At 41.2% G+C, this 27,699-nt stretch overlaps 1 protein-coding gene across 3 annotated transcripts in view; it reads right to left on the bottom strand.

The window, feature by feature from the left end:
- LOC109632240 (protein phosphatase 1 regulatory subunit 35-like) overlaps positions 1-26,734 on the bottom strand; it is a 52,071-nt gene extending 25,337 nt beyond the window's left edge. Inside the window, exons 1-5 of one of the 3 annotated variants that reach the window (XM_069537477.1) lie at positions 26,400-26,615; positions 9,395-9,575; positions 4,971-5,058; positions 758-873; positions 588-678 (exon numbers count right to left, since the gene is read on the bottom strand). In XM_069537477.1, the coding sequence (XP_069393578.1) occupies positions 588-678; positions 758-873; positions 4,971-5,058; positions 9,395-9,574 (475 nt within the window). In that variant the 5' untranslated portion in view covers position 9,575; positions 26,400-26,615. Of the gene's footprint in view, positions 1-587; positions 679-757; positions 874-4,970; positions 5,059-9,394; positions 9,576-26,399 lie in introns of all 3 variants that reach the window. The other 2 variants (XM_069537476.1, XM_069537478.1) reach the window with 2 other exon arrangements.
- Between the last annotated feature and the right edge of the window lie 965 nt (positions 26,735-27,699).

Genomic DNA, 27,699 nt, shown 5'->3' with positions numbered 1-27,699 from the left:
GTCTTTTTTCAACTGCTCCTGTATTTTGAAAAGATTATTTTGATTTGTGAAAATACCATTTAACAGATTTAAGTGTAGGAGAGGAAACTCCCCAAAGAGTCATTTTCTCTTGATCTGGCTTTCAGCTCTAATCATTTTGCAAAGAAACCATCTCCATGTCAACTCCACACGGCAAGGCAAAGACTTGCTGGAATTTGGCTGCTACTTGTTCTAGAAATGGATATGTATTTCACTACCATTACTGTAGTGAAAAACACAGTGACAAGTCCTTTATCACTTGTTGATGCACGTTCTGCTAGTAACTCGACTCGCCTTGTCACTTTTGCAGGGCCAAGTGGTATAAATATTGTTGACTCTGCAGTAATGGCCATTGCTTCCTTGAATAAATCACCATCTCTAAATGGATTCTCATGTTTAGGCAAAAGGTAACATGTTCTTGCAAAATGGAAATAATCATTAATTAATTATAATCAAGGTAAAAGTTTGAAATAATCGTGATATTGATTTGAAGTCACATTGCCCAGCCCTACAAGACGACATTGAATAAGACAAAAGAGAAGCATCCTTTGTGTGGTCGTATGTATTACCTTTAGTAGCTCTTGCATTGATCAAGTTCTTTGTCCTCTCTGACCTATACAGAGTCTCTTGGATGGCGTTCTGGAAATTAAACTCTACATCCTGCAGGTCAAGAAACACATTACTACAGTAACAAAATGTTAATGATCTCAGTGATGATTTACTGATAAACAGTGTTGACCTGCAGTGACTGAAACTCTGCCTTCAAAGCCAGAGTGGTATTTAACTCCATCATCTCCAGACAGCCAAGATCTTGATTTGATTCATCAGCTAGATGCTCCACGGACTTTCTAAGGGCTTTATATCAAGCAGAAAAGAGGAAGAAATTTTTTTTAGTCATTGTTCAATAATCTATGATCACAGAAACAATCTGTCTGATGAGGAAGAGAAAATATAAATAAAAAGAATACATTCTCCTGAAGAACAAGAACGCGAAAAGCCCAACGGAAAACTCTTTACCTTACTTTCATATAGAGGACCTTTCTTATTTTCTGAATTCTTTCTGACTTTACAGGATGAACAATTTTAACCATCAAATGATAATATAATGGACGATCAACATGAGCTTAAGTGTGAAGTTATTCAACATTTGTTGTAACGTAATAGCGACCTCTTGTGGTAGCAAACCCCCCTGTAGGCTAATTGGGGCGGATGTATTAACCTGCCGGATCTTCTTTTATATGGATGCTATTGTTTTGACTGGTGAAGCTGAGCTGGTGAGTTAAGAGATACATACAATTTGCTTATAACTTGTTGAATGCTATAAATATGTTCATGTATACAGATCATACAATGTATAATATGTCTGTGTCATTAATATTGTGGTTTTGTGTTCATTTTATGTCATTTCAGTTGATTACCTGGCGAACGGCACGGTTACTGTTCATGTGCTAGTTAGCCTAGCATGTGTAAAATAGGAATGCTTATCGAAATAAACACTTGAAAGACAGTAAGCGGATGTCCGAGCTTGAGTGTGACACTGTTTCATCAGTTGAGAACACCCTTTACGGTGGGAGTTATTAGGTTAATGTAGTTAGTTTAATAAAACCGTACATTACGTTTGTCTGTCTGTCATTATTAAAGGAGATATCATAAAAGTTTGGTTATACATATTTATACAATGATTTGTCTAAGAAAACAGAAGCCTAAGAAAGTTGAGGAAAAAAGAGGGAACACCCTTCTGAACTATTGCAGTAATGCCAGGTAATTGCAAAGCTCAAGGCCACAGAGCAGTTTGAACGACTTAAAAAGGATACCATCCCACATATAACTTGGATCAGCAAAACCTTGATGCAAGGAAAACTCAAACTGTGGTGATTCCAGTTTGGCATGCTCCCAAAAGTCATGTGGCCTTTAACTGGAAAGCTGGAATGAATGAGTACTGACGGACTGTATGGAAGCAGCAAATTGGAATTACCTGTTGCAAGTATTGTGTAAGAATTTAAACGCATGTACATTTACACTATTTCATCAGAACCATTTCATTCCTTTTACTGGTGTATAGATAGTAATGTGACTAAGGCCCAATCCCATTTCACCCCTTGGCCCTTCCCCTTTGTATTTCATGTGTTCAAAACCTATTGGGATGAAGGGGTAGGGCCAAGTGTTAGGGCTTCATAGCCCTCAAAACAAAGATTATTCTGACCCTCACTTCAACTAGCAGCCTGAAGCTGTGTGCTTTTAATTCAGTTGGATGAATACCTATTTATGAATCATATACATGACCGATTTCAGTCTAGTTTTTAGAAAGAGTCAGCACCGAAACAGCACTGGGGAGAATAATAAATAACCTTCAAGTGAGCGCAGATAAGAAAAATACATCTATCCTGATGCTCCTCAACTTATCTGCTGCATTTGACACCGTAGATCACAAGATCCCACAGGCTCGAAACTTGGATTGGTATTACAGGCATAGCACTAAACTGGTTCAAAACATACCTTACTGGCAAGACATATTTTGTCTCACAAAAGCATGATAGCCTTTTCGGCATTCCACAGTGTTCCATTCTTGGTCTACTACTATTTTTTCTACATATGTTACTACTTGGAAAAATTATTAGTGACCTTGGTGTCAGCTATCATTGTTATGCTGATGATACTCAATTGTATCTATCCTTAGTGCAAGATGACTCCAAATCAAATTATAAATTGCCACACCAACGTGGAACAAAGGGTGAGCAACAATTTTTTTTAAAACAGAAATTCTTGTAATTTGTCAGAGACAAAACATATCAGTAAACTTGGAAGTCTGGTGCATCACAACAAATCAAAAGTAGAGAATCTAGGTGCTACACTTGACTCAAAATTTTAATTCATACCTTTTATCATTTAAGAAACCTTGCAAGAGTAAGACCATACCTCACTCTGGAAGATGCCAAAAAGGTGGCTCATGTTTTTATACTTTCTCGCTTGGACTACTGTAATGCAATATATTCAGGATTACCAAAAAAATCGATTGATCGACCACAAAATTCAACAGACAGGTTTTTAACGAGAAATAGGAAAAAAGATCACATAACTCCGGGTTTAGCATCCTTACACTGGCGTTCAGTATCACTGAGGATTGATTTTAAAATTATTTTTACTTGTTTTTAAGTCTCTTAATGGTACAGCACCCTCATACATCTCTGTCTATCGGAATACGTTTCAAACCGCTCCCTTAAGTCGTCTACCGCAGGCTTGCTCAATATCCCAAAAGCAAACTACAAAAAGTTTGGGGACACAGCTTTCTCTTGTTATGCACCAAAGGTTTGGAACAAGCTCCCACCACACATCAGATAAGCTTCTTCTGTTGATAGTGTAATGGAAAATTTGCATATGATCTTAGCTTGAACTCTTTCCTATGTCTGATCAATGCTCATGTGCTGTGTTCAACAATAACTCCTCATATAAAAATACAGTTGTGCTCGCATTAGAGTCTGGCATACGTGCAGACAGACAATTCTAAACTAGATAGATACCTTTTCTTTTTACCTTTAACTAACAAATGCCCTGAGTGTTGCTATGCACTTGGCAGATGTAACCACAGAGTTTATGTCCATACTTGATGATGATCCTCTTGTTGACCATGATCTGTGTAGCTAGCAAACTTCCTCTTTCTTGCAGAAGCAAGAGCAGACAGTTTTCTGTGTCAACCATACTACAGGTGGCTTCCGCATTCATGCTCTTATTCACTAATGGTTGTCTCTTATGTTTCCTGTTTAGCTGACTCTATAAAAACCTTCTCCTTTCACTATTCGAGGTGTTCCACTCTGAGCGTGTGAAACCCTCTGCAGAGCTCTATTAAAGACCTCGAGATAAATTTCCTCCAAAATAGTTTTAAGAAACTCAAGATTTCTACGATCTTCTTTTAATAAACTGTATCTGTTTTATTGCTAACACATCTAAATGTTCTCTTATTTCATGTCTTTGGCTTTATTGATTTTATTGTTAAGCACTTGAGCTGCATTTTATGAATGAAAGGTGCTGTATAATAATACATTTATTATTATTATTACTCCATGCTCAGATACTGTTTTGTGAGACACAGCAAAACATATGGATGTGCCATCCTAGAGGAATGGGACTTACTGTGCGACCCGATTGGGCTACTGGTAACACCTCATGCTACCAGTAATGACAAAGATACAACCAGAACACAAAACTAGAGAATATTTGGTCTGGAAGGATAGGGAGAGAGCAACTGTCTGTGGCCACAACTACATTGCACCTGTTGTAACTTTCATTTGAACCAAAGCAGGTGAAATTGATTTACAATCACTTGTGCTTCCCAAATGGACAGACTGATATCCCTGGCTGAGACCAGGTTATGATGCATGTGCTACTTGTGTGGGCGTGTGCTCTGCTTGCAGTATGCAAGTGGTCACTAAAGTGTGTACATGCAATACCTGAGGTGCAGTCACCACAGGGGGCTTTTTAAACTGTGTAGCTTGCAGGTAGAGCAAAAGCACCCCTTCTGTGGATGAAACTTCCTACAGATTTTTGTACTGTGCCAGAGCCTCCTCAGTGCAGTCTATGTACTACAAATGGTAGTTTGTGCATCCCCTGGTCAGAACGGACCCCCACTGTGACCCTCTCCCTTTTTCCAATCGAGAACAGGCTGCAAGAGAACTAAAACCCACCCCAGCTAATGATGATTCTTTGTTTTAGTAAACTGTTATTATGTTGGCACCAAATAGAACCAGTGATATTTAAAATGAGAGGTTGCACCACAAAATAGAACCAATCCAGAAGGAGATGGGTGACAGGTGGATAAAATATGGTTGTTGTCTGATAGAACCTAATAAACTATGCAATGGATATCAGTAAGCTCTGAAAGAGCAGTACACACTGTTGCAGCAGGACCCAGGCTTTGTTCTAGCATAGCCCAGGGTCAATTTGACCTCTGACATTACCATGGTAACATCCTGTCCTCCACAGCTGACCTCTAATGGGCTGCATCTGTGGGGCATCTCTGACGACCACTGGCTCTTCAAAACACACCTAAAGAACAAAAGAAGAAACACGCATCAGGACTGAAGGATGATATCATTTCTCACTCACACAGACATACACCGTTTTGAAAGAGGTGGTAAAAAATGTATGAGTAGATGATGAAGATCAATTGGATCCCATCAAATGTGTGCATTAGCATTTGAGAGAAATTGTAATGATAATAAATTATAATTAGCCCTTAATAGAATGTTTTAATATTTTATCCTGATTATTGCTGCTGAAATTAAGAATTAAGTAAATACTTCACACGGCAGCATCATACATGTACAATGCCAAAGTGCTTTACAGAGAATTTATTGATTCATAATAAGTGGGGGGTGAAAGGTTGTCCACCTGATCGGAAATTGCAGTTATTCCATAGCAAGTTAGAAGTAATATACTTTTTTCACCCATCCTCCACAAATTTATGGAGTTGGTTATGATGCTCCCGTATGGTTAATTAATGTTTCTGTGCACGTGCCTGTATACAAGTCTTCAAGTCTGTGTGGCTTTATCGGTGCTGCCTATATAGCTAGCCAAGGGACTTGCAATTTTTCAAAACCTGCAATCCTCTTATTTGGACAGCATTATAGTAAAGTTTAAGGTTTGGGACAGCTAAGCCTCTAGTGGGCTTGCTCATCTGTAAGGTTGTGAGTTTGATTCTTGTATGTTTTTATTGCCAGATAAACTTCGATATGAGGGAATGCATATCTGCAAAAAATTTAGGTGGGGGTGCAAGACGGATCATAAAGGGACTGATGCTGTTGCTTTGCCATAAAGGGTTTGCGTAATGGAGAGAATTTAGGGCCAAATCAAAATCCCTTCATGACCAGCCACAGGTGGCTCCATTTTAGTCTATCGAAAGCTTTATAGGCATCGATAGAAAGAGCAGCAAAGTCCACTGGAAATGTAGCATCAATAATATGAAGTCTGACATTGTTGGAGGCCGTCCCCCCTTTTAGGCATTCTTTCCAGTATTTCAGGTGTTTATTTTGAAAAAAACAATACAATTCATGAGGTCAAACATCAAATAATGTCCTTTTGGATTGTTTTTACTGTAATACTGGCATTTGTGGATTAACTACCTTACACCCCAGCCCGTCCACTCCACTCTGCATCTGCCAATCAGCTTGCTGCTCCCTCACTGTGAGCTAACCACTCCATAAAATCATGACTGTTTGATGTCCTGGCTCCAAAATAGTGGAATGAGCTCCCCATTGACACCAGGACAGCAGAATGTCTATACATCTTCTGCCCAGAATATAGACAAGTCTTTTCTGACTACACCTTGGTGATGATGATGATGTCTAGTAGCCAAGAAAAAAAAAAAAATAATAATAATAAAAATATATATATATATATATATATATTTCTTTTTTTTTTTAAATATACATATATTGTTGCTCTTATATGGAACTTACATGTAGCACTTTGTAGTTTGGCTTTTTGAAGCAAATTGTACTCACTTGATTCTTGTTCTGGGTCTGTTCCCTCATGGTTGATGCAATTATTGTCGCTTTGGATAAAAGTGTCAGCTAAATGTAATGTAATGTAATACAGGTCAAAGATCATTTATAAAACACTGTTCTTAGTAATGCCCTGCACGGTCAAAATCATAATAATACCTGTGTTTTATCATGTGCAAAATGAACTCTGCCTTAGTTATGGATAGATTATTATATTCCCCCCATAATTCATGGAGAATATTGGTGTTAGCTTTAAAGAATGTTTCTATGCATTTACTCCACTCTCTCCATTTCTTTTTTAATTTCAGAGATGTTCCCTCCCCCCATATGATGTTTAGCCAAGAAAAAATAATAATGTCATATATACAGTTGTGTTCAAAATAATAGCAGTCCAACATCACTAACCAGATCAATCACTGTTTTCGGTAGAAATTATATTTCAGTCATGACATGCATGCTGCTGATTCTGTGTAAATTAATCATTAATTAAAAGTGGCGTGTTCAAAAATAATAACAGTGTGGAGTTTAATTAGCGAGGTCATTCATCCTGTGAAAAAACAGACGTCAAACAGGTAGCCAATGTTGTACATGCTATTTATGTAGCATTTCTTTCAGAAAATTTGAGTAAAATGGGTCGTTCCAGACATTGTTCAGAAGAACAGCGTACTTTGATTAAAAAGTATGAAGTAGTGCAGAAAATGATGGGCTGCTCAGCTGAAATTATCTCCAATGCTTTAAATTGGTAAAAAAAAAAAAAACAGAAAGACGTGGAAGAAAACAGAAAACTACCATTCAAATGGATAAAAGAATAGCCAAAATGGTGAAGACTCAGCCAATGATCAGCTCCAGGATGATCAAAGAAGGTCTTAAGTTACCTGTGAGTACTGTAACAATTAGATGCCTATGTGATAGACAATTAGATGCCTATGTGATAGACAATTAGATGCCTATGTGATAGACAATAAGATGCCTATGTGAAGCCAAGCTATCTGCAAGAAGCCCCCGCAAAGTCACATTGTTGAAAAAACAGCTGAAGCCTATGTGAAGCCAAGCTATCTGCAAGAAGCCCCCGCAAAGTCACATTGTTGAAAAAACAGCTGAAGAGGTTACAATTTTTCAAAGAACAAAGTGACTGGCCTAAAGGGAAATGGCGCCACATTTTGTGGACTGATGAAAGCAAAATTGTTCTTTTTGGGTCTAGGGGCAGACAGATTGTCAGATGACCCCCAAACACTGAATTCAAGCCACAGCACACTGTGAAGACAGTGAATCATGGTGGCGCAAGTATCATGACATGGGGATGTTTCTCATACTATGGTGTCGGCCTATCTATCGCATACCACGGATCATGGATCAGTTTGAATAGATCAAAATATTTGAAGAGGTCATGTTGCCTTATGCCGCAGAGGAGATGCCCTTGAAATGGGTGTTTCAACAAGGGTTAGACCCCAAACACACCAGTAAGTGAGCAGCATCTTGGTTCCAGACCAACAAGATTAATGTTATGGAGTGGCCAGCCCAATCCACGGACTTTAAGCCAATAGAAAACTTGTGGGATGACATCAAAAATGTTGTTTACGAGGCAAAACCAAGAAATGCAGAGGAATTGTGGAAAGTAGTCCAATCGTCCTGGGCTAGAATACCTGTTCACAGGTGCCAGAAGTTTGTCGACTCCATGCAACACACAGTTCTCAGAAACAGTGGTTATACAACTAAATATTACTTCAGTTATTCACAAGAAAGCTAAATCTTCAAGCATGTTTCAGTTTATACAGTAAATGTTTGAGTTTGTAAAGAACAGCCTGATATTCCTTTTTCTTCAATTTCTGTAGTAATAACAAATTTGATAAATTTTTCTTCATGTTTTGATTTGGAATAGAATGTGTAGTGTTCCCAATGCATTTGTGTGTATGGAAAGCTATTATAAGGATTTTGAGCTTTACTCACTTTTTTAAACACACTGCTACTATTTTGAACACAACTGTACATAAGTATACACACATACACTTGCAGATAGGCTCAGGACCCCAAATGTAAACTGTGCAATCCTTGTGGAAAGTAAAACTTCACTGGGGGTCAACAATATGAGAACAAAGACAGTTAGAGTGACCTACTTTTTTTTTTTTTTAAATAAACAGTTGCAGTGACATTACATCTGTTTAACAGCCAAAATAGCTGGCATAAATATCAAAGTCAATGAGAAATTAGTGTGTTGTTTTGCTGGATACAGTTATTACCTTGGGGCTGCCTGGTTGTAGAATGTCAGACATGTTGGAGTGTTTACTGATTTCCTGGCCCATGATGATGACTGATTGATCAGCTAATGTAGATTCTGTAGAGCTGTGATCATGGAGCTTTGTGCTGAACTGAGTCCAGGATTACAAAGACCGACCTGACAGAACCAAACCATCCCAGTACTAAAACAAGCACTCACAACTCATGGATAATTAGATCTGTGTGATTTATGTTTTTAAATCGGAACACGTTTTTTAATTTCAGGACAGATGAAAGAATGGAAAAACTAAAACTCTAACCCTTAAGAAATATCTCCCGGGAAAAGGGCAGTGTCATACAAATAGAAGACACTAACGAAGATGTCAAGAGAGTTTGTGGTGATAAAAGTCGATGACAGTGTTGGGGTGCTGTAAACATGATCACGTGATCTCTGCAGCAGAGTTAATACATTACTTGCTCAACCTCTCACCTGAATAATGTGGAAGATCTGTTACGGTAGTGAACGTGTCAAAGAGTGCAGAGAATCTCATGCTGCGTTGTGCATGTGTGAAAGGCAATCTGCAGGTAAACTCCATAGCCAATTCTCCAGAGAACACCCACAGGTCATGTTTGAATACAGCTACATAAGTAAAAAAAATTGTCACCTGTTCCTTCCTCTTTCCACTTGTCTGTCCTGGGGGGCGGGGCTTCATCTCTGAGTGGCCAGTGTTGGGGGTGGGGCAGAGTGTAACAGACAGGTCGAGTTCTGCACAGCAACTTAAAGAAGAGGTGGACACCAGAGGGGGTGCAGGGCGTGGAGGAGAGGGGAGGGAGGAGGTCCTCATCCTGACAAGGACACCATAAGTGTTTAATTATTCAGTTTAGTGCTCCTTAAAACTTTGACCCTCTGCTGTAAACATCATTACTGTCACAGCCTAGTAAATTAATAGAAACAATGATTATTAGTCACTCTAGGATCACCACACAGAAGATATAGGGAAATAAAGAGATTACATATAAAATATGATGTACTCCAGCTTATCTACTGACAGAAGCCTATTGCTAAGCTAATGGTATATATACAGTAAACTGAATTGCTTTAACCATAGAGATTCAACTTATTACTTGACCTTACCCCGCTTTAGAGTTAATGTGGGTTAATTGTCCGACTTATCAACTATGGTCAAGCCAGCCGCCTCTCGCGTTTGCATGGTCAATCAGCCGCATGCCGTTTTCAAGTGTATTGTTGAGCATGTCGTTTTCAAGTCTATTGTTTAATGACTTTCTTCCACACTATGCCTTTGCCCCCTGCCTTTGACAACTTAATGTTGACCTCAATAGCTTCTCTCTTAACTGCCTCCTTTGCCGATTTATCCACCCTCATTCCCTAAAATTCCTACATGAGCTGGCATCCACATGAACATTAAATCCCTTCCTTGTTTCCCCATTCTTGTCACTGTAAATAATATTTCCAACATAAGATCTTTATGGTATTTTGCTTCTCCTTTTTTAATACTTCTGCATAGGGGTGGGGTGTTCCAAAATATCGATACTAAGATATATCGTGCTATTTCGTCTTGAGGGGCGTTATCGATACACTGGCGCCAAATATCGATATTTAAACAATAAACATACAGCCGCTCTAAACAGATTCCCTCACAAAACCCTGCCACAATTTTGATTTACAGCGTCACTACTTCCTCTACTAGCCTCCACATGATGGCGCTCAGCATAAATGAGAGTGGGTGAAGTCGACTGTGGTAGAGAAGAAGAAAGAGGAAATGGAAAAAGAAAAGAAGAAGAATGGCGCAAGGAGGATTAGCAAACAGAAAAAAACATGTGAAAGAGAGGACGGCTAACAACGCTAATGCTAACGCTTCTGTAAGCCAGCCAACAATTGATGCTGTATTCAAAGCAAAGCTTCATTCTGCATCCCCCAGGGCTGCGAGTATTACCATGTCAATTGCTTGCTTTATTTGTAAAGATCTTCGACCATATAGTGTAGTCGAAAATGAAGGCTTCCGCCGAATGTTACATACAGTACACTGGAACCAAGATATAACATACCCTGTCGAAAATACTTTACTGAAAAAGCTATCCCTGCGTTGTATGCAGAGACGAAAGCAAAAGTGAAAAATACACCTCAATCTGCTGAGAGAGTTGCACTTACGTGCGATGTGTGGACTTCCAGGGCCACAGAGTCCTTTGTGACTGCTCACTGCTCATTTTATTCATGAATGGGAACTGCAGTCCTATGTTCTCCAGACTCAAGTGATGTCCGAGTCTCACACCGGTGCTAACATGGCAGAAGTCATACGGAAGGCTATGGTGGAGTGGAAGCTTACAGAGAAAGACCCAGTGGTGGTCACAGACAACGCATCTAATATAACTGTTGCTGTTGAGCTGTCTGTTCGGTGCGCCGTAGAGAAAGGTCGCACTGACAATGGCTCCGCACGCACTACGCAGTTTTATGTTTATTTCGCTCTTTCTTGTTTGCTTTTTTGTACACACTGCACTGTCGCTCATACAGTATGATCGACTCGCACTTTTGGATATACGCTCTTCGCTAAATACGGAGTTTTTCTCGAGTTACCGGAGTGCTTGCTGCGGCCCCTTTGTTCTACCGCCGCTATGTTTACCAATACGCCGACGGAGAAGAAAGAAGAGAGGGAAGCGCGCCGGTATCCTCTGCAGATCTCGGACGAGATGCTGCAATCCCCCGCTGCCGAGCATTCTGCTCGCAAATGTTCAATCCCTGGACAATAAAATGGACGAACTACACGCACGGATTAACTTTCAGCGGGACATCGCAAACTGCTGTGTGCTGGCGCTCACGGAGACCTGGCTGGATCCCATGGTGCCTGACGCGGCCGTTACTCCGGCCGGTTTTTCCATCTACCGGCAGGACAGAACCCCCGAGTCGGGTAAGAGCAGAGGTGGAGGGGTATGCTTCATGGTGAACTCTCGCTGGGGCTCGGATGTTGTTGTGCTTTCTACACGCTGCTCGACAGACCTGGAGCTGCTGGCGATAAAAGTGCGCCCCTTCTACCTGCCCCGTGAATTCAGCTCCGTCATCATCACAGCTGTTTACATTCCTCCGCAGGCAGACAAAACGTGCGCGTTAGACGATCTGTATGGAGTTATCAATGGACTTGAGGATGCACACCCTGAGGCAGCCTCTATTGTTGTTGGTGACTTCAATAGGGCTAACATGAGGAAAGTTTTGCCAAAATATCATCAGCACATTAACTTTCCCACCCGGGGTGACCAGACTCTTGACCATTGTTACACCCAAATACGGAACAGCCACACACCCCTCCCCTGCCCCGCTTTTGGGAAGTCGGATCACACCTCCATCATGCTAATCCCAACCTACAGACAGCGCCTAAAACAGGAAAAACCGGTTTTTCGGGCAGTTCAACGCTGGAGTGCTGAATCCATTAGCACTCTCCAGGACTGCTTTGAAACAACAGACTGGCAGATGTTCTGTGTTGCAGCGGATGGGGACATCAACGAATACACAGACACTGTCTCTTCATATATCTCCAAATGCATTGATGATGTCATCCCTAGGGTCAGTGTCAGGACTTTCCCTAACCAAAAGCCCTGGGTAAATGGTAATGTCCGTGCTAAGCTCAGAGCACGGTCCTCTGCCTTTAACTCCGGTGACCCAGAGGCCTTGAGGAAGTCCAGATGGGACCTGCGGAGGGCTATCAGAGATGGAAAAAGAGAATACAGGGACAAGCTGGAATCCAACTACCTCAGCTCTGACCCCCGACGCTTGTGGGGTGGCCTGCGACACATCACTGGCTATAAAGGGAGAAATAGCAGTGATGATCAGCCCGCCGCCTCTCTACCTGATGACCTCAACACCTTCTACGCACGGTTTGAGACAACCGACATCCTTCCATCCGTGAGACTGGCCGAGGACCGAGATGATGACTGCACTCTGTCCCTGACCGTGGCTGACGTGAGGCGAGAGCTTCAAAGAGTGAAGCCTCGTAAATCAACTGGGCCCGATGGAGTTCCAGGCCGTGTCCTCAGGGGGTGCGCCGACCAGCTAGCAGAGGTCTTCACCTCCATATTCAACCTCTCCCTTCAACTGTCAACAGTCCCCACCTGCTTCAAGCAGGCCACCATCATCCCCATACCCAAGAAACCATCCATCACCTGTTTAAATGACTATCGCCCTGTAGCACTGACCTCCACCATCATGAAGTGCTTCGAGCGGCTGGTCAAAACCCACATCTGCTCGACCCTTCCGAACACCCTTGACCCCCTGCAGTTTGCATACCGTACAAACAGGTCCACGGATGATGCTATCGCCCTCACAACACACACCACCCTCTCCCACCTGGAAAAGGCGAACACTTATGTGAGGATGCTGTTTGTGGATTACAGCTCAGCGTTCAACACGATTGTGCCTGCCAAGCTCGTCCCCAAGCTCAGGAGCCTGGGTCTTAAAACCCCCTTGTGTAACTGGATCCTGGACTTCCTGACGAGCAGACCCCAGGTGGTGAGAATGGGCAACCACACCTCCTCTTCACTGACCCTGAGTACCGGGGCCCCTCAGGGCTGCGTACTAAGTCCCCTCCTGTACTCCCTGTACACGCAGGACTGTGTAGCAACACACAGTTCTAACATCATCCTGAAATTTGCGGACGACACTACCATCCTGGGTCTCATCTCTAACAACGATGAGAGCGCTTATAGAGATGAGGTAAGGGGCTTGGTAACATGGTGCCAAGACAACAACCTGTCTCTCAACGTCAACGACCAAGGAGATGATCGTGGACTTCAGGAAGCTGCAGAGGGGGGGTCACGATCCCATACACATCGAGGGAGCTGTAGTGGAGAGAGTCTCTGACTTCAAATTCCTCGGTGTGTTCATCAAGGATGACCTTACCTGGTCCAGACAAGCGGACTCGGCAGTCAAAACATCCCAAAAACGCCTGTACTTCCTGAGGAGACTCAAGAAGTTTGGCATGTCTGCCAAAACTTTAACAAACTTTTACAGATGCACCATTGAGAGCATCCTCTCAGGCTGCATTACTGCCTGGTATGGTAGCTGCTCCGCTGCTGATCGTAAGGCCCTGCAGAGGGTGGTGAAGACAGCGGAGCGTATCATCGGCTGCCATCTCCCTTCCGTGCAAGGCATCTACAACACAAGATGCCTGAGAAAAGCACGGAACATCATAAAGGACCACAGCCACCCAGGCTATGGAATCCTCACACTGCTGCCGTCTGGAAGACGTTACCGGAGCATCCGAGCACGGACTACCAGACTCACAAACAGCTTTTTCCCCCAGGCCGTAAGGCTTCTGAACCAGCAACACTAACCCACTGAACAGTCGCATCACCATGTACATTCTGCTCCCTCATTCATACAACTACACTTACTACACATATATTATTTAATTTAATACTTAATTTAATATCCCGCACTCCTTCACCCTGTAAACTGCTGCTAGCCCTTCATTTAAATTCAAATTTAAACTGTTGTACTATGTTATATGTTAAAAGTTATATGTTGTTACTATGTTGTGTGTTAAATGTTAAATGTTATGTTAAATGTTATATGTCACTAGGTTATATGTTAAATGTGTTATGTTAAATGTTATATGTTACTATGTTATATGTCATGTTATTATATATATATATATATATTTTTATTTTTTTTATTTTGTATTTTTATTTTTATCTTGTATTTCCCGTCTACTGCGTAGATGTTGCCTGCCATGTCACAAGAATTTCACTGCTCTGATGACGCTAAGTTATTTGGTGCATGTGACAATAAACTTTGATTTGATTTGATTTGATTTGAACACATTCGGTGTTTTGCACATGTACTTAACCTTGCTTCACAGCGTGCCCTTTCACCTAGCCTGGAAGGATAGCTTGAAATGTCCAAGAAAGCACTTAGAAATGCCAGAACCTCTTATTATTCATTATTAATAGAAGAAAATAAGAACAACCCCAGGTTCCTCTTCAGCACTGTAGCCAGGCTGACAGAAAGTCATACCTCTACTGACCTATCTATTCCTCTAACCCTGAGAAGCAATGATTTCATTAACTTTTTTACGAAAAAATTATAACCATCAGGGATAAAATCCTCCACCTCCTCCCAATGAATAGCACATACATAGATACATTGTCTGGTCCTGAAACCATAGAACCAGATTTATGTTTGAACCAATTTTCTTCTATTGACCTTCCTGAACTGACTGAACTTAGTTTCATCATGTAAACCAACAACTTGTCAATTAGACTCTGTCCCAACTAGACATTAGAGGTTTCCCCCTGATTGACAGTTCCATATTAAATCAGATTAACATGTCTTTGTTAACACTCTGCTTTAAAAGCCTACACTTGATCCAGAGGTTATAGCTAATTATAGACCCATATCAAACCTGCCCTTCATTTCAAAAATCCTAGAAAAAGCAGTTGCTAACCAGCTGTGTGATAACTTAGATAGTAACGGTTTGCTGGAAAAATTTCAGTCAGGATTTAGAATCAATCACAGCACAGAAACAGCACTATTGAAAGTCACTAATGACCTTTTCATGGCCTCAGATGATGGACTTGTCTCTGTACTCATCCTGTTGGATCTTAGTGCAGCATTTGACACCATAGATCATAAGATTCTGCTACAGAGACTAGAACAACATATAGGGATCAGAGGAACTGCACTATACTGGTTTAAATCATATTTATCAGATAGATTTTGATTTGTTAACATCAACAATGACCCCTCAATGCACATGCACTTAGTCATGGAGTTCCACAAGGTTCTGTCCTTGGACTGATACTCTTCACCTAGGCCTGGGCCGGTGATAAATGAACTCGATAATTTTGCCGGCCTCGATATATCGCCATATGCATGCATGTTTGTTTTCCTCGTCTCTTGCCTCCAAGCAGGCTGGATGACAAGAGGGTTCACTCTGTGCTCGGTCTCAGCACCTGGGGGCGTTTGTTGCGGAATGAACGGAGTGAACCCTCTTGTCAGTCATCCAGTGTCTTTGTCTCTGTGGGGGGAGGCGGGGCTGCTAGCATTAGCCACAAATGCTACACATACAGAGTGCAGTGAGTGAGCGTCGTGCGAAGTAACGCGAGGAAAAAAGATGATTGCAAAGCCAAATGCCACAGCCCCGGTGTGGGAATATTTCGGCTTCAAACCGAATGAGCAAGGTGAGCCCATCAACACTGATGAGCCAGTTCAAAAGTGGTGGAAACGAAAAAAGGCAACACAACAAACTGCCCACCTAAAGCATAACCACCCGACCCAGTGTTCCCAGCTGGGGAAACAAAGTGCACCTCAAGATGCAGAGCCTTCGTTCCGATAGTCAACACTCACTGAGGCGTTTGGTCGACAAAGTAAATATAAACAGAACAGCGCAAATTGGTGTGCGCTCACATAAAGTGAAGTTCGCTACATAGCTAAAGAAATGCTGCCCTTTAATACAGTTGAAAAGCCAGCATTGAGAGGGATGCTGCAAAAGTTTGACAGACAGTACGAATTGCCTGCGAGAAAATACATGTCACAAACGGCCTAAATGTTCGGTATTTATTGAAGTGCAATTTTGTTAATGGAGACTTGATAAGCCATTTTAATTGTTTTGGTTGTGTGTGGTTTTATATTTGAGTGCTGTTTTTGCTAACAGAGACTGAGAGTCCATTTTATTTTTGTTTATTGTTTCTGGTTTGTTTTATTTATTAAGGATATTTAAACGTTGTTGAAATTACAATTACAATGGTAAAAAACACTGAGAAATAAAAGTTTATTGTATTTGAAAGGGTGTGCATTATTATGATATATTATCATGTTAACAATAATATCGTTTACCGGCAATAATTTGTGGGACAATATATCGTCCAGCAAAATTTCTTATCGTCCCAGGCCTACATACACTACCATTGTTACGCAGATGACACCCAGCTGTACATTTCTCTGAAGCATGATGAATCTAATCACTTAGTTCACTTCAGGAATGTCTCAAGAACATCAAGGCCTGGATGACCCAAAACTTCTTACTTCTAAAACTAGGGTCGATGTAATTGGCCCTCAACATCTTGGAAAATCACTGTCTGAATAGATAGTTACCTTGGATGGTGTCAGCTTGGCCTCCAGCTTCACTGTGAGGAACCTTGGAGTTATGTTTGACAAGGACATGTCATTTGACCCACATATAAAACAAGTCTCTAGGACAGCTTTCTTCCAAATGCGCAATATTAACAAAATTAGAAACATCCTGTCTCAGAAGGATGCTGAAAAACTAGTCCTCGCATTTGTTGCCTCTAGAAGAGATTACTGTAATTCCTTATTATCAGGATGCCCAGAAAATTGGCAAAAAGTCTCCAGTTGGTCCAAAATGCCGCAGCACGAGTGCTGACATGAACTAGAAGGAGAAATCATATTACTCCTGTCTTAGCTTCTCTACATTGGCTCCCTGTAAAATTCAGAATAGATTGCAAAATCCTGCTCCTCACATTTAAAGCCCTTAACATTCAAGCTCCTTCATATATCAAAGAGCTGATAACACCATATTATCCAAATAGATCACTTCATTCACAAAACACAGGCTCTCTAGTGGTTCCAAGAGTCTGTAAGAGTAGAGCAGGAGGTAGAACATTTAGCTATCAGGCTCCTCTCTTATGGAACCAGCTCCCACTCTGGGTTCGGGAGGCAGACACTGTCCCAGCAATTAAAGTAAAACTAAAAACCTTCCTCTTTGACAAAGCCTATAGTTAGGGCTGGACCAGGTGAGTCCTGAACCATCCCTTAGTTGTGCTGCTATAGGTTTAGACTGCTGGGGGAACTCCCATCATGCACTGAGAACCTCTCCACTTCTCTCTGTCCCCCCACATTTACTCATTTATTTATTTTAATACATAAAAATAGTCTCTCTCTCTCTCTTTTTTCTCTCTCATTTCAGATATCTCTGACCCCGGAACCTCAGGACAACAACTTCTGCTATTACTAATTACAATATCGCATTAATTCATTATGATATAAAATGTGTCTGTTATCCACAGTAATTAATAGTCTTTACACTGTTGTTCCATTTTTAACTAGTCAGATCTGATACCTGATGGCACTCAAGTGTCCCCGGTCTTTCTCTCACCTACTTCCCCCTCCCCACTATCCCTCTCTCTTCTCTCCCCTCTTTTCCACCCCTCTCTCATCTCCTTCCCCCGTTTTCTTTGCTCACTCCAACCGGTCGAGGCAGATGATCGCCCACACTGAGCCTGGTTCTGCCAGAGGTTTCTCCCTGTTAATGAGGGAGTTTTTCCTCTCCACAGTCGCCAAAGTGCTTGCTCATCGTGGGAACTGTTGGGTTTCTTTATATTTTGATTTTAAGGTCCTGACCTTCTATGTAATGTGCCTTGAGATAATGTATATTATGATTTGGCGCTATGCAAATAAATTGAATTGATCTCCTTGGGCAGACGTTCAAGACCACCCACCATCTGTCGGCTACTTCCATAGCTGAAACGGAGGTCAAGCAATACCCAGATTCTCCACCTCTACCACTGACTGATGACAGTTTTGAAATGTGTGCGTACTATAGGTTTAGGTTAAACTTTACACAAGGTGTTAAGTACTAAGCACAAGTTAAATGTTTTCAAGTTTACAAAGAACAAATTGATATGAGTAATAGCAATGAAATGTATGTGCAGTCTGCAGTGCAGGTTTAGGTTAAACTTTACACATGGTGGTTAGTACAAGTTAAAATGTGTGCCCACGTTTTCATAGACCACCCAGTTGTTTGAGATTATAATGCACTGACTAAAATGTTTATTTTTCATATGCAGTGAAATTTGCCAATTTTCATAAAACAATGTGATTCTGCTTGTTAAGCAGCAGATATGTGTCGATGTTCACAGAGAAGAAGTTGATAATACTAGCAGTGAGATTGTATTATGTATGTGTATTGTGAGAGTGTATTTTCTGCATTCAGTTAGAGCAGTTAATACATTTCTTCAGTGACACAGATATTGTGATGTATCGTGGATGAAATTTCTTACAATATATCGATTATCGCAGAATCGCTGCATCGTGATATTATCATTATCGTGGGCAAAATATCATGATAGTATCGTATTGCGACATACCTGGTGATACCCAGCCCTAGTGCGAGGATACGGACTCACTGCATATAACTATCTTCGTGCAGCTACTTTGGTCAACCCACTCTGATGCCATCATCATGGCAAAAACATCTCAACAGCATACACATTCAGATGATCTATCTATGTTCGCTTACTGGATCCAAAATTAACACTTGGTACTGCTATTGCAACCTGACCATTAGTGTCTGTTTGGTCACTCCCCCATGTGGCACTGTGCCCATTATCAACACCAAACAATTGTACTATTACTCTGCCTCTCTATCTCTGTGAGTCTTAATAATTTAAAATTACCAGCTCTTCCTTTTCCACCCAAATTCAATACTACATATCCTTCCTCATTTCCCATACCTTCTACTCTGTAGGGAATACCCTGTTTCACAAAAGTGGCACACACCCCTCCTGCCCCCTTTGTTCTATCTGTCCTCACTGCTACATACCCATATGACTCTTTAATACGACATTGGGCAACCCGTTCAGCCAGGGCTCCATTGTTTACACCCGCGACCAGCTGTTGGCACTCAGCGTACCCAAGCTACTACCCACGGAAAGACCAGAGATCCCCTCTGAGATCAGAAGAAGTAAGAGGGGCTGCAGAGCTGGAGTTAAGTGCCGGGAGAAGAAAAGGAGGTATAAACCATGCTTACTTTCTGTCATATCATGGGAAACGTAAGATCGCTCCAATACACACGTCAATAAGATGACTGAGCTAGCGGCACTGTCCAGCCAGCAGTGGGAGTACCGGGAGGCGAGCATCACTTGTTTCACAGAGACATGGCTAAATGATAACACTTCGGACTCATTGATTATATTGGAAAATTTTGAACTTCAGAGGGCGGGGAGGAGTGGCGATGTTTATTAACAATAAGTGGTGCAACCTACGGAACATCTGTGTGAAGGAGCAGCGGTGCACGAGAGATATTAAGCTGCTAGCGGATAGCATGTGGCCATATTACCTCCCACGGGAGTTCTCACATGTTATCACTATTACTGTGTACATGCTAGGGGTGGGAATCTTTATGCACCTCACGATTCGATTACGATTCAGAGGTCAACAATTCGATTATAAAACGATTATTGATGCATCTTCAATTTATGTATATTGATGCACTTTTTCACAACAATTCTTTTCGTCTCACTGAATGCAAATTCATCACTTGCAATTTTTAAAAACAGTGCATTTGTAATAAGAAACAAGAGTTGATTTCCATTAGATTTTATTAAACTAATGGAAATGTGTGCAAACTGGAAAGTTACAACTTCGTTATACAGAACCAAAGGTAACAGGTATCTTGAATCACAAAAATTAAATGTGTCCTATACACATTTAAGAAAAAATGTAAACAAAGTTTGTGCAATACAGTTGTAGAGTGTCGGGATGGACGTGTCGATGAAATAGCGTCGCGATGGGATGATGTATTTGGGCTCTAATGTATGCCTGAACTGCTCGAAATCCCTGATTTTCCACGAAGGAATACGGACACAAATCCTTGGCAATAAATGCCGAGATGGACTTCATAATTCGCTTCGCCTTTTCCGATGAGGGTGGCAGCTTTCTAATTGCTTCCTCAATTGTTCTCTGGTCGGTAGGGCCACTAGTCGCAGCCTTCCGTCTCCCCGTCTCCTCTGTCAGGTGGAAACGAGTTAGATGGCTTCTCGTGTTTGTTGTGTTGCCAAAGTATTTTAGTTTAGCGCGACACAGCTTCCGCCGTCGACATTGTAGAAGCCGAAGTGTTTACACACGTCTGCTTTTAAATTGAAAGGAGCTGTTCGCATCTCACGGCGAGATGAGGAGCTGCAGCCATTATGTTTGTTCTCCTCTGTGCAGCGTACCCGCTTCAGATGCGCTCCTCATAGTGTCCCGGAGATGACGCGTACCGGGCTTCTTAGTTCCGCATTTTAGAACCGTCTGTATTACTTTATTTAAATAATCGAAATTTGGACATTTGTGAATCGATTCAGAATCGTCCACGTCCAAATCATGATGCATCTAAGAATCGGAAATTTCCCCCACCGCCACCACCGCCTGCGAGCTGATAGAGTTCATCTATCACTTCTTCCCATTTTAGACCTATCATACCCAGATGGTGCTCTGCAGCTTTCAAAATAACCTGGATCCTTCAGTTTTGGACTTGATCTCATATGTTGCATTTATTACTCCAGCTATAAAGGTCACCAATTTCTTTTTCTCACTCCATGCATTCTTTTTCGCTTGATGTTCTTTTTCTGCCATTTGCTCTTTACTACAATCCCCCTCTCTTTTCTGTCTTTCCTGCCTAACCACCTTAACTGCTTCAGCATAGGAAACTTGTTCTTTCTCCCTTATGTGCTGCACTTCCACCTCCCTTTTCTGTGCTTCACATCCCCAATAAGCTACACTGTGATTTCCTCCACAATTACAGCACTTAGGTTTCACCCCCTCCCCACATTTCCCATATTCATGTTCCCCGCCACATCTCCTCTTCCCTTAACACATCTTAGCTATATGCCAAAACCCTTGATAGTTGAAGCATCTCATTGGCTTTGGCACGAAATCCCTAATTCGATTAATTTCATAAATCCAAAGTATAACTCCTGTGGTAGCCACTTTAATTAAAATTCAATCATTATACTCTATATGTCTCTTTTTTCTCAGCTCCCTCTCATTTTCTACTGCCCTATCCCACAGGGTGGGACAAGTTGTGCCAAGCTTACTGTGAGAGGTATTCCACTGATTTAGCCCTTGCATCCACTGGTCCCTTGCTCCCCCACTCTCCCAACTTTAGATAATTTAATTTTCCCAACACTGGTCATTTTCTTTACACTCCATGCTATCTATGTCTGTTCCTCTTCCTGCCATCCTGTCAGAGTTAGCAGTAATGCTGCCTCTCAGTTTGATCAGTAGCGTAGTTGGCAGCTTCATCACCTTTATGTGAGACCTTTTTATGTGGAGGACAGTGTATCTACTCCCCTGGTGGGATTTTACTCACATTTATATTTAGCCCCACAAGTAAGTGGTTTTGTCTGAAGATGATACTGACACAAAACGGCCCTTTTATTTTTAATGATGTTTCCTGAAGCGTACTCAATTGCCTGCAACACCAGAATGTTCGTGAAAATACAAAATACAAAAAAGTTATATTATTATTATTATAATTTGCGAGTTTTCATTGTTACACAGGGTACTTTATTTACTTCTTCGACTGACACAAGTTCAACAAAGCACATAGTCATCTGACAGTAGAGAAGAAATACACAACACATTGTTCGACTATGAAGACGTTAAGTACGTTTTCCAGATTTGCCAGATGCGTCATATTGACAACACACTTGACACAGTTCCGACAGTATATGTGTAGATTACACACAGATTAACACCACTTGCAATACAGAAACTACGAAAAACAAAATCACCAGTGTCACAGAAAGGCACTTTTCTTGGAGCCGCGCGGCAGTTGTGTTTTGTTTAGCTTAACGGCCCTAAACAGTTTCCCATTCATTCTCTTTGGTAGTGCTAAACCACTATGGACATAATGCCCCTCCCAGCCACTGAACATTTTGGTGCTGTTTCAGCTTCATCTCCATCTCTCTTCCTCAAATTTTCCTTCAACTTCAGTGACTGAAGAACAACAAACTACAGCAGATGTCGATCTACAACTACTACTAGGGGTGGGGGAAAAAAACGATTCATGTAAGAATCACGATTCTGGATCGATTCATAAACTTCAAAAATCGTTTCTCCGCTTCTCTGCGCGTACTCATAGGATACCGTGTCGCAGATGAATATAAACTAACGCAATTGGAGTTGGTGATTGTTACAGATAACGCTGTGAACATTTGACACACATTAAATGTTTTGCACATACTCTAAACCTCGCCGCTCAGCGAGCTCTGAAGTTAAATTTGGTGTCGCGGCTGCTTGGGCGGATTAGGCAAATCACCGGATTCTTCCCCCGCAGCAGCATCGCTGCCCATGCCCTGCAGTATAAACAGAGGCTCCTGGACTTGCCACTACACAAGCTGAAAACTGACGTGCCTACATGCTGGAATAGCGTGTTCAAAATGATCAAAAGATTTCTGGAGCAGCAGGCAGCTATTTGTGCCACTCTCCTCTCTCCACAGGTGAGGAAATGTGGTAGCTCAAGCGACATCTGCATACTCAGCGAAACAGACATTTCAAATGCTGAGGAAATAGCTAGAGGCAACCAGCATCATGTCGGAGGACTCCACACCCACACTGTCAGTGATCGCTCCATTGCATGCACAGCTGCTCCATGACACAGACGCAAGCATCGCTGGGGACACACCCATTGTCCGAGAAATCAAACTGGCATCCACGAAGACCTGACAAAGAAATACACGAGTGTGCAGAATAAGACCATTCTCTACACAGCCTCTACACTCGACCCCAGGTTCAAAGAACTGCCTTTTCTTGCAAAAGATGACCAGATATTCCTGATTCCTAGATATTACTGATGGACAGCAATCCCACATGGAATATGAATGACTGTAATCCTACACACCAACTCTAAGATGTGTCCACCCTTGTTATGTGATTTGTTGAGAAATCACACAAAATAGCAGTTAAAGTTTGCAGTTTTATTTGTACAATTTTATTTTTGAAATATCAAAGAAAACACCAGTTTCATTGTTGTGTATTTTGAAATGGACACCTTTATGAGAGAGAAAAAGAGTTTGTATTTTGAAAAATCACACAAAACACCAATTTGTGTTATTTGTGTACAATTATATTTTTGTAACTTTCCGGGAGAAAACGGGCAGCTGGCCTAAGGTTTTATTGTATGCAATTTTATTTATGTAACAGTATTATTTCTGGTACAGTAAGTAAGTTTCTATTTGTTTAGCATGAATAAATGTTACCTTTTGTCTGAAGTTTACCTTTGTGTGTTTACATCCTTGGAATCAGTTGATATAACTTATCCTCATCTTATACAACCTGTATTACTTTGATGCCATAATTTGCCTCATTAACACACTATGCACTGTATAAATTTTTGAATCGAGAATCGTTTGAATTGAGAATCGATTTTGAATCGAATCGTGACCCTAAGAATCAGAATCGAATCAAATCGTGAGACACAAGATTCTTATCCCTATACTTTACACATGTGGGGTGTTTTATTTAGCAAAGGTAAGAGACTGTTTTAAATTACATCAATCTCTGTGCTTTTTCTGTTACTGTATTTGTATCTTATATTATTGGCATTTTTAATTCTGTGGCACACTTGTGTTTTACAACATTTTGATTCATACATGATTTTTGATGATATATAGGATATAATCCTTGGCTTAGACTAAAAAAATATTATATCTATCCATGTGAATGTGACCAAATAAAATGTATTGTTGTCTTTAGGCCTCAGCCCCCTCCACTGTTCCTAGCAAAGTGGGAGGACTGTCAAAGGTTTTATTTAACAATTTCTACACTGTGGCCCATATGTGTTTTTCAGCATGTAAATTGAATACAAAGTTAATAGAGGAATTAAATAGTATTCTGGCTGTACTTGAACCATTGATCTTTTCAGGAATCTACATCCTGAGACCTCCTCTGCCCCTTTTACACCTGAACAACCATACAGTAAGATGTTTCATAAGGCTAATCTTAAGTATTATCGGGCCCCATATGTGTCCTTTATTGTACAGTCAATGAGAAGAATAAGAAGAGTAATGTGTTTCCCCACCTACACCTGGGCCAGCCCCTCATACACCTGAGCCACCACACAGTTGTGGAATTTATGGAAACATTTATGGAAACACATGTTAAATAAATTCCAACAAATCTCCAACCCAGAGAAGTTAGAGAAATCCAAAATTGTATTCAAATAAAAGGCACCAGTGGCTTTAACGTTTGAGTTTGCTATGTGAGGAAGGAAGTAATGTGGATAAAACGTTAACTAGTTTGAGAACAAAATGTTTTCATTTATTATATAATTTACATGTCTAAACGACTACATGTCACCAATTATGGTGTTGCCTTTTTCATCCTTATTCCCTCAGCTAAACCTTCTGCTGTTGTGCCCCCACCAGCTCAGACACCAGATCAGGATATAAGAAGTTGGACCCTGATCTGAGCTTCAGTCTCTGGGACTGTGGCCTGAATTCTACTATATACTCAAGCCAGGAAAAGGTTGAGAAGTTCAACCTAATACTGTATAGTACTAATATTCTATACTATACTTCCTTATGTGTAGATATTTCAGAGTGAAATGATGTTGAGTGTAACCTGACTGTTATTCAAAAGTAATTAAACAGTTCAGTACCATTGACAGGGAAAGCTGACAAAAACTGTCTCAATCTGATTGGCTGTAAGTGAATTACAACAATCCGTGGGGTCACGCATGTGTATTCTTCATAACTCCATGTGTCTCCTATGAACGATGGTCATCAGTTTGTGAAGCCTGTTAATAAGTATGCAGCATTTATCCTGTGTTCGGACTAGGGATGGGCATGATTAATCGATGAATTGATAATTGATCGTTAAGAATTCCGTTGATCCCGTTATTTTTTTATCGATAAAATGCTTGAATGATGTGAATAATGCACAGAGGTACCTATGCATCCCGGCAAAATCAGTCACCTCAGAGCAGGTGTTTTCAGTGGCTGGACTGACGGTCAACAGGCTGCGCTCACGTCTGACCCCAGAGCATGTTAACATGCTTATCTTTATCAACAAAAATCAGTAGACTGGTGCTGAAGTTGTATGTGAGTTAGGCCTACTAGTTATTTTTATGAGGCTTTGTTAAGTAGCCTAATTAATTGTTAGGTAGGCTATTTCTCTCTCACCCTCTTTTTAGACTCGGTGCCTTTTGGATAGTTTTTGCGTTACATTTTGACAAAACCTGTCAGACCTAAGTATTATTCTGTTTTTGGTTAAGTTATTGTTTAACATGATTTTTTTAATTACTATTATTTCGGAACAAACGAGCGTCAATTGTGTTTAAGGGCGCTGGCTCGCAGCTGCAGGCTCCATGGTTAAACTTGAAGATGTGCGCACCGCAGCGCACATCTTCAAGTTTAACCATTGAACGTAAGTTTAACTGCCACAAGAGTTGTTCTTCTCTCAATAAAGATCTCATCGAGGAAAACAAGCTGTATTTAATAAACTGCTTCAGCTCGTCATTTCTAATCCCGTCCAAGATTTTGGACTATATTTATTGTTTTACCTATATGATTTATATTGTTGTTTAATGTGATGTTGGCACGGACAGACATGTATTAAGTCGTGATGGGTTTTTGTTGGATGTTTATTTAAAAAAGAGCTTCAGTATATCACCGCACTTCACACACAGGCGCTTTGGGAAAAATGACGAACCTGCGACTGAGTCTGCAACCGACCAGAAAAATCTGCAATAAAGACAACATAACCAGAAGCCATGATCTCCAGTTAAACTGGAACACCCAGTCTCGCCTCCGTCGCTGCAAACAGTCTCGAGGAGAGAAAGCCTGCCCTCACTCTCCACTCGATCCACTGTTTACTTAAACAAAACAAACGGTCTTAAATCCAACTCCAAATCCAAATGTTTTATATCAATCGCCACTCACCTCAAACGTCTTCTTCTGCTGCTGCTTCTGCTTCTTCTTCTCCTCCTTCTCCTTCTTCTTCGTCGTCTCCTTCTTCTTCTTCTTCTTCTTCTTTCATGGCGGATTGCACCTAACGTTAAAGATGTATTACCGCCACCGCCTGGAAAGGAGTGTGGGTTTGCTTCAGATTTCCTTTACCCAATACTGAACAAATAACTAGAAAATCTCTCCTGCCGAGACATTTTGAATGGGTGCCTTGTGCTCGTTGATGCCGCTCGCACACAGAGACATTTCCTTTAAGAGGAAGGACAGACACCCTGAGAGTTGACCAATTTCAGAGAGAGAGAGAGAGAGCGAGCGAAAGACATTTCCAAAAGCTGCTCAATTTTGTAATCATGCATGATCCAGGTCGGTGACAGAGAGACTTGACCAATTTCAGAGAGACAGAGAGAAACCATGTTGTAAGGTCTTATCACCATCCATGGCATTTAATCTTACAAATTCAGCCTCTTTCAGGCTTCCTGGGAACATCCTGTAACTATTTGTGGATTTTATTTTGAAAAGCCAGACTCCTTCGGGCTTCCTGGTAAGGTCTTGTCATCATCCTGGACTTTTATTTTGAAAACCAGCATCTTTTAGGCTTCCTGGGAATATTCTGTAACTATTTGGGGGGTTTATTTTGAAAATCCAGCATTTTTTAGACTTCCTAGGTAGATCCTGTAACTATTTGGGGTTTTTATTTTGAAAATCCACTCTTTTTCCGGCTCCCTGGGAACACCCTGTAACCATCTGGGGGGTTTATTTTGAAAGTCCAGTCTTTTTTAGGCTTCTTAGGAACATCCCTTAACTATTTGGGGATTTTATTTTGAAAATCCAGTGTCTTTCAGGCTTCCTGGGAACATTCTGCAACTATTCAGGGGTTTTATTTTGAAAATCCAGACTCCTTGGGGCTTACTGGTAAGGTCTTGTCATCATCCAGGACTTTTATTTTAAATAACCAGCATCTTTTAGGCAGGGTCTCTGTCCTTCCTCTTAAAGGAAATGTCTCTGTGCGAGCGGCGTCAACGAGCACAAGACACCCATTCAAAATGTCTCGGCAGGAGAGATTTTCTAGTTCAGATTTAACACTTCCACCTCACATTTCCTCAGCTCCTTCTGTAGCTTTCTCTCTCTGTGTTACATTTCTGGCATGGATGTTTCCCTATTAAGTTCATTGTTTTGTTTAATCATGTGTCCTATTCCTAACCTTGATATTATTGTTTGCTCTCTGGTGTCCTTTTCCTCCCCCACCCCATTGTTTTTGCCAGTCAGTCCCCCTGTG

Source organism: Paralichthys olivaceus, chromosome 13 (assembly GCF_024713975.1).
Source record: "Paralichthys olivaceus isolate ysfri-2021 chromosome 13, ASM2471397v2, whole genome shotgun sequence".
Lineage (NCBI taxonomy): Eukaryota > Metazoa > Chordata > Actinopteri > Pleuronectiformes > Paralichthyidae > Paralichthys > Paralichthys olivaceus.
The sequence above is the reverse complement of the archived record's forward strand: the minus strand, read 5'-3'. Positions and strand labels throughout refer to the sequence as shown.